This window comes from Crocodylus siamensis, chromosome 3 (assembly GCF_052110815.1).
Source record: "Crocodylus siamensis isolate JL-2025a chromosome 3, ASM5211081v1, whole genome shotgun sequence".
Taxonomy (NCBI): domain Eukaryota; kingdom Metazoa; phylum Chordata; order Crocodylia; family Crocodylidae; genus Crocodylus; species Crocodylus siamensis.
Genome location: NC_143397.1, coordinates 115589555 through 115601672, shown reverse-complemented (window position 1 = coordinate 115601672; position 12118 = coordinate 115589555). Strand labels below are relative to the sequence as shown.

The 12118-nt window shown below is 58.0% G+C and overlaps 1 protein-coding gene across 1 annotated transcript in view; it reads left to right on the top strand.

Moving 5' to 3' along the window:
• The first annotated feature begins 1137 nt into the window (after positions 1 to 1137).
• PAX5 (paired box 5) overlaps positions 1138 to 12118 on the top strand; it is a 140625-nt gene continuing 129644 nt past the window's right edge. Inside the window, exon 1 of the mRNA XM_090037662.1 lies at positions 1138 to 1233. Within this exon, the coding sequence (XP_089893788.1) occupies positions 1188 to 1233 (46 nt within the window). The 5' untranslated portion in view covers positions 1138 to 1187. The remainder of the gene's footprint in view (positions 1234 to 12118) is intronic.

The following is a 12118-nucleotide window of genomic DNA, read 5'->3' as shown; positions in this document are numbered from 1 at the left end:
ATATACCAGAAAAACAAAAACAAAAACAAAAAAAACCACATAGAGGAATGTTTATTTCGGCTGGAAAATTGGACCGGTGCAAATTCACAGTATTTGAAGTGCCATCGTTTTCGGTTTTTAAAGAAATGGAAGCAGTATTTCCCAGAGTGCAGTCTTAAAAAAAAAAAAAAAGTGAATGATTGCTTGAAACCGAGTTCTCCTTTATTCTTGAGGCCTTTTGACCATTGTCTGTACTTAAGCTGTGCCTAATTATTACTACTGCTCCTGTGATATAATTTTAAAGAACACCCTATAATTATTTTCCCTCGAACAGTCCAGCAGTTTCTTTTTCCTTTAACCCCCACCCCCCAAACAAATATAAAACGATATATTTTAAGGTGCTTGTTTTAATTCGTGGGCATTTGACGTGTTTTTGAAATGTGGTCCTTTTTAAAGCAAGAAACCAAAATTGGGACAAAACGTTCCCTAGCAAGGCTCTGATTTGGTCCATTTGGCATCATTCAATTACTACACTCAAGCAAAACTACATCCCATGCCTCTGGAATTGCAGGTTCAGAGGAAATATTCGAGGGAACGGAGAGATAATAATACTTAATTAGCGAGTAGGTTAAAAATGGGGTGGGGGGCGAGGGGGAGATTTGGCGAGCTGCTGCCTCCAGCCCTTAGGATGTGTTGCCCCTTTAGTGCTCTGGAAGTTGATTGTGATAAGAAGTTGATCAGCTATCCACTTTTATTTCTCCAAACCTGCATTAAAACCCTTGAATGTTTTTGTTTCAGTAAAGTCAGAGGCGTCCCTCTGCCTCCGCCTTCCTCACACTGCTCTGTAAACAGCCAAAGTAATACTTTAAGGCAGTTGGTTGCAAACAAACTTTGATTCCTGCTATAACAGATGTCAGAGTTTCTTGGTTTTTGGCTGCGTCTGGGGACATCTTGTGATGTTTTAGAGAACAGGACATGATCTCACATGGCGAGAAGCTCTTTAGTTCCTTAATCATTTCACGGTTCCTTCGGAGGCTTTTTTTCCACCTAAAACGTTTAGTTTCAGCTCAGTGATCAGCTGCAAAAGCTCGACGGGGAGCGGAAGAGTTGAATTATTCCAACCTGCAAGCAGCCCCTCACAAAAAAAAAAAAAAAAAAAGTGGAAACTTTTTTCTCTGTCCATTTCACCCAAGTCCTGAAAAATCAGAATGGAATTAGAGAAAAACTACGCGACTCCAAGGACTGGCAGAACAGGTAGGACTCAGCCCCTTGTTTTTTAAATAGTTGTAAATAAATCTTATATTCCGGGGTCTGCGTGGAGAGGGGCTGGTGCGTTGTGTACCCGTAGTTTTTGCAGAGATTGTACCCGCAGATGGGTAGCTGTGTGTGCCTGCGCGTGATACTCAGGGTTATGCTTTGCACCAAATGTAAGACCCGGGGGTAGAAAATAGGACTGGTGCGGTCACGACGAGGTTGCAAGGCTTGGCAAAAATGGCTAGCCAGACACTTAATCAGAGCAGGCATCGTCCCCTGCCGCACGAAGGTGTGTGCCTGTACGTATCGCGGGGCTGAAGTGATTATATGGTGTTTGCCTGGTGATGTATCTTTTGGATCTTCAAAGGGATTATCTAGATTAACCATTTTCAAAGCAAGAGTCAACACTTACTCGGGAGCTTGACAGCCTTCGGCGGCATTAGGTGTGGAGGAGGCTGCCAGGCATATGAAAACAATTTGCATTTGGTGCGGGGCTGCAGGCTGGGCTCGCGCAGGCACGCAGCTAGACGGGGCTCTGGGGGGGCGACGCCGGCCTGCAGCCAGCGGTCTGGAGGGGCCGTGGAGGCCGTCCCCCCGCGGACAGCCACGCACGTATAAGAAGGAGCCTGGCTGCGGCGCGGGGACGCGTGGCTGCCTGCCAGCGGCCAGTGGCATCCCCGCAGCTCCAGTCCCGGCCGGCCGCTCCCGCGTCCCTAGCCCCTGCAGGCGCCGCGGCTCGGTGGGGAGGCCGGGCCGGGCCGGGAGCCGCCGCTGCCGCGCGCTCCGGGCTGGGCGCCGGTTCCTGACGAGCCGCCTATAAATCATGTCATTTCGCAGCGATCGATGGGCCCTTTTATTAGTTAAATCGCCTGAATAATCGTTTAATCGATAAAGCGTTTCAGCGCTGCTTGCTGCAGGGCTGGGCCGGGCCGGGCTGGGCCGGGGGAGCAGGGCCCGGCTCCCCCGTCCGCTCCCCTGCGGCCAGGCCCCGCGGGGCTCCGGCCCGACCCGCCTTTGTGTCTCTGGCGGCCCGGGGCAGCGGCAGCCGGCGGGGCAGCGGCGCTGGGGGTGCCCCGGGCCGGCCGCATCGCCCCGCGCGGGGACTTGGCCCGAGCCGGGGCACAGGGCCTGCTGGGCGGTGGGGAGCGGGGCCGGCCTGGCCTCGACTTGCCCTCGTCTGCCCTGCCACAGGGACTCTGGCTGCTGGGTTCAGTAAAGGACGTAGGCGGCGGAGGACCTCGAAACAGAGAGGTTAAATGGAGCAGCGGAAGTCATTTTCAGCTTCATTTTGTATGGCCTATTGCTCCCGGCCTCCCTGCCCGAGCGGCCTCCTCCCGCCCGCTTCTTTTGCTTTCTTTTCTCTATGTTTTCCTTCTTCGCCCTCTTCTCTCTCCTGCGAGGGGGAACAAAAAAAAGGTGTGTATGTGTGTGCTGCCCCCCGGGTCTTACATTTGGGGCGGGGGGGCAGTTAAGTGGCTTCCAGGAGCTGGGGCTGCTGACACAGAAAGGCCGGAGCTGCGCGGCTGGGCCTCGCCTTGCCCAGGAGCCGGCGCCTGCCTTGTTTCGGAGACTTGAGCCACGAGGTTTGGGGGCGCCCCACCCCCAGACTGAGCGGGGTCCGCCGCGCCCTCCTCCCGGGGCGCCGGGGGCAGCCACATTCCTGCCCCCTCCCCTCCCAGGCGCCCCCGGCCTCTGCATGTGCCCCTTGTCCATGTCTGGAGCTCGAGCCCGGCTGGCAGGATCGAGCTAGCTGTGCGCTTGCCTGCGATGCTTTCCCACACGAAGGTATTCATGTGGCTAATCCTAGAGGAGACGGAAAGTCCCAGGGCATGTGCAGGCACTCCGTGCACTCGGGGGCCGAGGTGAGGCGGGGCGGGGCAGGAGGCGCAAACACCCCGAGACGATGCGAAATCCACGGGAGCGTGGATCCACTCCACTGCTCTCCCCCAAAGCCTGCCAGGGAGCCCTGCAAGCGCCCTGCCTTCCCTGCGTCCGGACGAGATGGGGAGCCAGGCACCCGAGCACGGGGATGAGATAGCTTTTGATGGACACTTTCGTCTCTTGGTGCCTCTCAGGCCACTGAATCCAGGCAGTCTGTTAAAGGGAGGTGCTTTCCCCCTCTGTGACCCGTGAAATAATCTATAGAACTGTTTACTTTCAACTCTGAGCTCACTGTCAACCCCCCCGGTACAACACACGTGGGATCCACGCTTCCACACCCGGCTTTTGCCGTCCTGGGTGGGTTTACATCACCACTCCTCGCTACTTTATTCGATATTGTTTCTATCTGTTAAAAGGAGGGGGTGGGAGCGGGGTGACCCTGAGGTCCATCACAAGAATGGCAACCGCAGGATTTGATCCTACAGGGGCCGGGGGCGGGGGGAACAGGCACCACCAGGGGGACAGTCTTCCTGCAAGTAGTACACCGCCACCATCGCCAGTACAGAGGGCAGAGGCGGGAGACCCGAGTAGGAAATCAGGTTATTTCTGTATAACTCTCTGAATATCTGTCTGTCTCTCTTCCTCGCTCTAATATATTATCTATCAAGGGTTCCTCTTGTCATAATTTGCTGATCACGTCTTGTTAACTGCCGGGCGCGGGTTAGCATAGGATTTAGGAAACCTTTGCGCTCCAAATCTGATGGACGTGTAAACACCGCGTTGTGTGTCCCAGCCCGCAGCCAGGGTCACGCAGCCCACGCCTCCGCGGCTCTCTCTCTCTCTCTCTCTCTTTTTTTTGTCATCCCGCAATAGATTCAGACGAGCTAGAAATAAATACTGGCGCTTGCCCTGCGAGCCTCCCCCTCCCCCGAAAGCCCAGCGCACACGGGGGCTGCAGACCGCGCACGCCGGGCACCCTCTGCCCGGGACCAGTTGTGGCCGTAGCGATTCAGGGAAAATCACGGAGGGATCCCGCGCCGTTGATTTCGTTCCCTCCAAACAACTGCCCGGGTCGTTACACGATTTTGGACAGTTTTAGAACAAATTTATCCGCGGGAGCTTCTCCTGCCAGATGCCAGAGCCGGTCCGCAGCCTCCAATTTGTCTGGGTTTGTTTTCCCACGGAGACAAACACGAACCGCCTGCATAAATAGTCCCTTCCCCCCCCCCCCCCCCCTGCTTTTTAACTTTGTGAACAAGAAGCGCGCGCGTGTGTATGTGTGTGTGTGTGGGGGGGGAGGTATACGCATAGGATGTACGCACACGCTCACTCCCACACACACATACGTGGGTGGATGCCTGGCACACGTTGGCTCCAGAAGAGCCTCTGGATCATCACCTGGCGATTCCTCCTCGCCCCCGCCTGGGGTGACTGGAGTGCCGCCCCTTCTGGTCTGAGCTCGGGGCAATGCAGCGTGGCAGCGGCTCCCCACGCCGGGGCCGCAGGAGCCCGGCGGATCTCGCCCGATCGGATGATTTCGCTTTGGCAAATGTCCGGGACCTGGGTGGGGGGCTGCAGCTGCTCCAAGGAGCGCACCGGGCACGTTCAGTTCCGACTGAAAACGATTCCCGGGGATCTGGGCGGGCAGGGGGGTGCCGCCCGCTCCGTGGGGCTCTCCCAGCCCTGGCTGAATTCAATCCGAGCAGAAAGGGTCAGGCCAGAGGAGGGATCCCGCGTCCAGCAGCGACAACCCACGGCCCGGGCTGGCACTCGGAGGAACACGAATCCTCCCTCCCGAGGAGCGGGCGGGTGTGCGGGAGTGAACAGGGGGAAGCGCTGCCACTGCAGGACCCGAGCTCAGCCACAACCTTGGAGTCAGCCCGTGCTCGGCTGTGTCTGTGTCTGTGCCTGCACAGGAAAAGAAGCAGCCCCAGGACCCGCCGCTCTTCTCTGGAGCGTGGCAGGGAAAACACGCACGTGTGCAGGGGCTGCTTTGGGTTTCGCCAACGGGATCCGCGTCAGTCGGGCGCCGTGCGAGGGGACTTGCAAAGTGCCGCGCGGCCCAAGTTGGGCTGATGAGCCAGGGGGGCCAGGAGGGGGGCCCCAGCGCCTCGCGGCTGCAATTATCAAGCCACCGCCCCGCCCCACCAGCACCTCCTCCCCACCACTCTCCCTTGCTAAGGGGCACGGCGGAGCCGAGGGGCCTGGGCTCTGTTTCGTAGAGAATATGTCCGACCCTCCCCCGACCCTCCAGCCCCTGCAGCACCAGCTCCGGCCAAGCCCGGAGGCTAGCCGCGCCCCGCGGGGCCCCGCAGTGCGGTGCTGGCCGGGTGGTGCGGGGCCCGGCCGGGGAGAGGCGAAGCCCAGGGGAGCAGGGCTGAGCTTCCGAGGCGAAACTTGGCCGCGTCCCCCCGCGCAGACGGGAGCAGTCGCCGGGCAGGCACTCCCCCTGCTGTCACAGTCACAAGGCTGCAGCGGGGGCTGGCGACAGGGGAGCGGGGCTGGCAGGTGGGACCCGCGCAGGGTCCTTCGGCCGGGAGCTCTGAGGGCCTGGGGCGGGACGGAGCCCCTGGGAAAGCGAGAGAGCCAGGGAGGCTGGAGAGAGCAGGGAGGTGGGCTCCGGAGCAGAAGAGAGGCCAAAGCCCTGCCCCAGGCAGGGAGGAGAAGCGGCCAGCGCTAGCCCCCACGCCCCGGCGGATCCCGCGGGGGAGTAGAAGGCAGGGTAGATTTGCACCTTAGCGGCTAATCAAAGTGTGCATGGGAGTGTGTGCAGCAGCAGCTTTGGTGAGCTTCTGCATCAAATGCTGCCGGATGCAGCGAGCCTCAGCTCAGGGCAGCATGTGCTCCAGCTACAGTGATTTACTGCCCCTGTCTGTGTCGAGTATGCCTCTGCCCCGGGGCGCTTCAGTCCCAGCACCGGGGCTCTGGGAGGTGAAGAGGAGCCAGGCCTTTCCACTAGGCTCTGTGGGGAAAGGCTCGCGCGCAGGAGCGCGTGTGCAAAGCGCGCGTGTGCAGGGTGAGCTGGAGGGAAGGGCACGTGCAAGGGGCGGCCCCGGCCCCAGAGCTGGCGTTGTTGCCCTGGCTGAGGGGCCTGGCAACCAACCCCCCCGCCCCCGAAGCCCTTCATCCCCCCCGCCACCTCCGTCCTGCTCCCGCACCAAGGTGCTCAGGGAGCCAGGCTGGCAAGAGGCTGGGAGCAAGACCTCGCTCCGCAGCCTGAGGGGCCGCGGTCTGCGGTGGAGGCCGCGGGCTGGGACGGTGCGGGGCCTCATTCCGGGCCGCGGGGTCTCCCTGGGTCTTACAGCGCCTCTTTCCCCAGGGCCCCGCAGAGAGCACTGCCCGCTGCCCGCGCCCGGGGCGCTGCCTGCCTACAGCTGGACGGGACGGCGGCCGCGAGCGGGAGCCGCCGGCGTGGCAGCGGGAAGGGCAGGGGAAGCGGCGAGGACCGGACCGGGGGGCGCGTGGCGATGGCTCCCTTGGCAGGGGCACCCCGGGGCTACCGGGCAGGGCCGCCCCGCGCACACGTTGTTACAGAGGCATCTCTGCCTGCACCAGGCTGGCCCGGGGCTGCCATCCAACAGATCCGCTTCGGCGGTGTCCCCGCGCTGCCACCGGGCAGGGCACGCAGGAGGGCCCGCGAGATCCAGCTGCAGTGAGCAGGGCTGGGCTCTGCCCGAGGCCTTCTGGTCCCCCGTCCAGCGCACCCGCACCCAGGGCTCCCTTCCCACCGCCCCCTCTGCCCACACGCTTATGCTTGTCCTCGGCCTCTGGGCGCAGGCAAGGGTGGCTAGCGACGTGCAGCGTGTGGCTAGTCCCGCGAGGGGTGGGTGGGATGCACTCCCCTCTCACGTGCACACTCTGCTTTCTCATCCCCGAGCCCTCCGGCCGGGCAGTACCCCCCGGTCCCTGCCCTGGGAGACGCTGCCTCCCGAGGAGTGTCCTGCTGGGGACAGCCAATTGACTCCCGGCCTCCCACGCCGGCCCCAGTCGCCTCTTCAACGCTGCAATGGCTCTCCTAGTCCGAAGGCGCAGGATGTGACACCCAGGCACTTCTGGGAGAGAAAGGCACTTAGCGACAGGAGACTGTGTGCGGGACTACCTCTACCTACAGTATGTCGGGATCCATCCGTACACCCCACGCACAGGCGTGTGCAGAGACATGGCGTGTCACAGGGCCCTGTACAGCATCTATGTCCTTTTGTGAATAATGACCTCTGTTCAAAGACTCCCAGTGTATATTCCATGTATCTGTGGCTCCATGTACGTGGATAAGATGAGGTACAAACCTTGGCTCCTTGTGTGAATGCCCAACGCACAGAGGGGGTACATACCACACGGGCCACGGATACATATTCCCACACACAGGCTCACAGGCACACAGGTACACACATGCACGCACAGGCGCACGCACACACAGAGGCACACGCATACACAGGGGCACACGCACGCGCGTGCACACACACACACACACACACACACACGCCAAATCGCTATGTATGCGCACAGTATAAAATATATTATTTATGATGCACTTGATGCACAAAGTTATCACCAGAGGGGAAAAATGTAACAAAGGACATAGTGACTTAATTCTGCCAAGCATATGAAACTATATCCGGTAATAACTATAGATTTCATGAAGACTGAATAATAACCAGCAGCCAAATAGACGGTATCAAGTCTCTTTTGTGCGGTCGGTCACAAGCTCCTTTCTGCAGCCGGGGAGCGGCAGCGGGCGCCTCTGTATATTTAACGATCACTATCGCGCGGCTCTCATTTTGCGCTTGGCTCGGTAAAAGGGAGCATCCTTCTGTGACTTTTTATAAAGTAGCCCCCCCCCCCCCAACCAATCGCCATAGTTTTTTGTCGCTCTCATTAACTGCGGGCGGAAAAACGCCGAGGGAGGCTTGGGGGGAGGGAGCAGCAGAGAAAAACGGGCTTTTACTGGAGGCGAGAAACTTGCAAGCTTGGAGGGGGGCTGGGGGGGCGCAGGCCGGGGCCGTGAGGGGATCCGGGTGCTCAGGTGTGGCCGAGGGCGCGGAGGGGCAGAGGCGCTGGGGCGGGGGCTGAGGGCTGTGCTTGCAGCCCGGCTTTGCCCCACGCGGCTCCCCGCTCGGCCCAGCCCCGCACGGGCAGCACAGCCAGGCGGCCCGCCCCGCCCCGCCGCAGCCCGACGCCCCGCCCCGCGTGCGGTTCTCAATGGGGCGCCCCGCCCCGGCGCGCTGATTGCTCGGGCGCCGGCTAATGGGAGCCGGGCCGGGCCGGCAGCCAATGCGGAGCCGCAGGCAACTTTACTTTTCCGATTGGCCTCCAGGCGCGTGAGTGACGGGCCGGCCCCCGCCAGCGCGGCCTCACCCCGCCTCCGCCGCCGCTCCCACAGGCTGCCCCCGCGCCGCCGCGCCGCTGTCCACATGCAGCGGGGTCCTGAACGCGGGTCCCGCCCGGCGCTCGGCTCCGCCATGGACGAGGCGCAGTAGCCGGCCCCGCACGCAGCGCCGCGGCCGGGCGGAGCAGCAGGTGTGGGCGCCCGCTGCCCTGCGCCGGGCCGGGCCGCGCCGCGCCGCGCCGGGCCGGGGGGAGCTGCCCCGGGGGGGCGGGCGGAAGCGGCGGCGGGACATGGAGCCTGCCAAAGTTTGAGGGGCGCCGCCGAGCCCCCCGCCCGCCTCGGCCCCGCCACTCGCCTCCAAGTTGGGAGCTGCCGGCGCTGCGGAGGCGGAGGCGGATGCGGACGCCGCCCGGCCCCGCCGCCCGCCGGAGCCCGGCGCGGGCCTGAGAGAGGGGCAGCGCCGAGCCCGCACAAAGGCGGAGCCCGCTCGGCCCCGCGCGCACAAAGACTGGTCTCCACGTCGGGGGACCTGCCCTCCGCGCCCGCGGCTCCGCGCACATCTGGATTGCGGCGCGCGGGGGAGCAGGGCTTGGGGGTGCGGGTCAGCCCCAGCCCCGGCCGCCGCCGCCGCCTCAGCCGCTTTGGAGATCAGCAACTTCAGGAGCTTCCAGACCGTCTCCGTGGCGCTCTGACGCTTCCTCCCGGGGGGAAAGGCGGCGCTGCGGGGGAGAGCGGAGCCCTGCGGACACGCCACGCCGCGCTCGGCCGCAGCAGGACGGGGCTGAGGCGCCCCCGGACTCCGGCCAGCCCCGCGCCGCGCTCGGCCATAAGGAATAACCGGACACTGCAACTTCCGAGGGATTGCTCTTCTTTCCTTTTCTGGTTTTGCTGCTCTTGGTTGTTGGCGGCGGGCTGGAGCGTGCAATCCGGGCAGTCGGTCCCTGCAGCTTCCCCCTAAGCACACGCGCACGCACACGCACACGCGCACGCACAAAAGTGCTGTCAGGGAGTTCATATCTGATCTGAAAGCTCCTGCCTCCAGCTGCAGACCGCTCCGATGGAAATACACTGTAAGCACGACCCGTTTGCAGCAATGCATAGTAAGTAGGCTGCTAGTTCAACTTCTCTGAAATTTGCGAGCCCTCCAGCCACGCTGCCCTGTCCAGAGCACAAAGCGTCCCGAGCGCTGGAGGGCTGGGGGAGCGGAGGTGCCTCCGAGCCGCGGCAGCACTTGACCTGCTCTGGGCAGGAAGCAGAAGAGGGCGGAGGGTGGAAAACAGAGGCAGCAGCAGCAGCAGCAGCCGCCGCAGCGATTCCGCTGTTTCCCTTTGAATCTCCGAGATCCGCTTCTGCCTCGTTTCTTAGGACGCTTGTTTTTATCTGCCCTCCGCGCTCCAGGCCGAAGTGGCCATTGCAGAATCATAGCGTGTGTCAGGTCTCCTGCTAGAAAAGCCAGCCACTTCCATAGGGCGCAGGTCAGAGCGTTTTTCAAACACCCCGGGCTTTCTTTTCCCTTTTTTGTAGTAAAACTCAAGGTGAAAACTCAAGAGACGATCTCCTCCCATTCCATTAGATTATTTCCCCCATCACATTGAGCATTGCATGCTGAAAGGTAGCCCAAAACAGCCCGATCCACCATACATGGTTTTTTGTTGGTGATGGTGAGGGGGGAGGGAAGTCTTCTTTACTCCTCCTTGAATTTTTAAATGTTTGAAAAGTTGGGATTCGCCCCAGTGGACTTTATCATTTCTTAGTTATTAATGTGCATATATATTTTAAGACAAATTTCATAGGAAAAAAATCAAGGTTGGAAATATTAGAAGCATCTATTTTCGTGTGGCTCATTCCCTCCCTAGAGGAAAAGATTAATGTGGAAATATTTCTAAATCAAATCTCTTTGTGGGGGGGCGGGAGGGGAGGAGAGGGCACAATATTTCAAGGCTCAAGGAAAAGTTTGTTCTGCAGCATTATTGCTATATTTAACGGTATTGACTTAGCTTAAATAGGCTCAGCAGTTACAAATGATGAACTGAGTCTGAGATCATAATTTTCTTCTAAAGAACTGCAAAATATTTAATTTTTGCAACATTCAAGCCACAGGAATGTGCAGCAGAGTGCCAGTGTTAGAACTAGCTGTTTAAGTTAGTAGATTGTGTGTAATGTGTTTGCTTGAGATTTGTTGTGCTTGAGAGGCTTGGGAAGATTTATCCATTAACACAGTGTTATGTGAAATGACATCTTCTCTCATGGTGAGTTAAACGCTGGATTAGATCTAGAGATTTCAAGGAAATATAAGGTAGAACTAATCACATTTCCCTTATGCAGCACAGCCTTTTAGCCAAGACAGATTTGTTTTCAAAATAAAGGAAGTGCTTGCTGGTTCGCTCTATCTATCTATCTATCTATCTATCTATCTATCTATCTATCTATCTATCTATCTACCTATCTATCTATCGTATAGTTTTAGGGAAAAAACACACACAACAGATGATAATAGACAGACAGACCGCCAACTCCCTGGAAACTATATAAGATGCACTTACCTATAAAAAATAGTATTAGGACAAAACATCACCAAGATTATTCCCCCCCTCTCCTCGCTAAATTGGCCTAGGTGCTTAGAATGCTTTAAAAAATTTTTTTTAAAAAAAGAAAACAGAAAATGGAAAAATATTTTGATTAAAAAAATCAAAATATTGTTTTAAAATCCACGTTTTCAGTGATGTGCACACGGAGCTGTTCAGTTCGCTTTGAAAAAACCCCAAAAAAACCGGACCCCAAGATTTCTCCTGGAGTTAGCTGCCTTTGTGCTAATTTGACTGGAGCTCATATGTGAGGAAACCACCAAGGGACCGAGCTGCTTCCTCCATTAACCTAAATAATGATAAATCAATATCTTCTGCCGGAATTTTAGAAGGGAAAATGGAGGCAGAAAATAACAAACTGATTGTCATACTTTTTGCCAGTATTTTCTTTTTCTAAAAAGACTTAAAGGAACTGACTCCCACGGAAGAGATTCTGGGGTTAGATTGTCCTTGTATATGTGTAGCCACTCTGTCTCTCCCACGAAGCACATTTTACTTAGTGAAGCTCCTTGAAATAGCGGCAGCACCAGCAGCAGCAACCTATCTATCATTCTTCTGGAGGAAGGCGATCAAACTTCTCCCTCTTGTGCTCAGGCAGCAAATCTTACTTCCTCAGCCAGGCACAGTTTTGGCTCAAATGGAGATCTAGCCTTCAGCAGCCAGCCGGTGCAGCATCCGTGTGTGAGGACAGCGCGGACGAACCTGTGTTTGCAGCTCAGTGCTCCCCAGCTTGAGAGCAGAAAGGCGCCCAGCAGTAGCTGAATTCCCTGGGCATATAAAAGAGCCCGGAAATGCCTCAGGCAGGCTATGCGGCGACATATTCCTGGATACTGAGCAGAAGGCTGAGTCTTTGTAACGCCCGAGCTTTTTCCTGCCCCGAGAATAACAAACACAAATGATTTCTTCACTGTCGGTAGAGGGGAAAACTGGAGACCTGCAGCCAGAAGCCTCTGTGCCCAGCATCCTCCCAGTATAGTTGCATTGTGCAGGGAAATCAGATCTTTACAGGTGGGAACAGATGCATACGTGTGTGAATATCTATCTATCTATCTATCTATCTATCTATCTATCTATCTATCTATCTATCTATCTA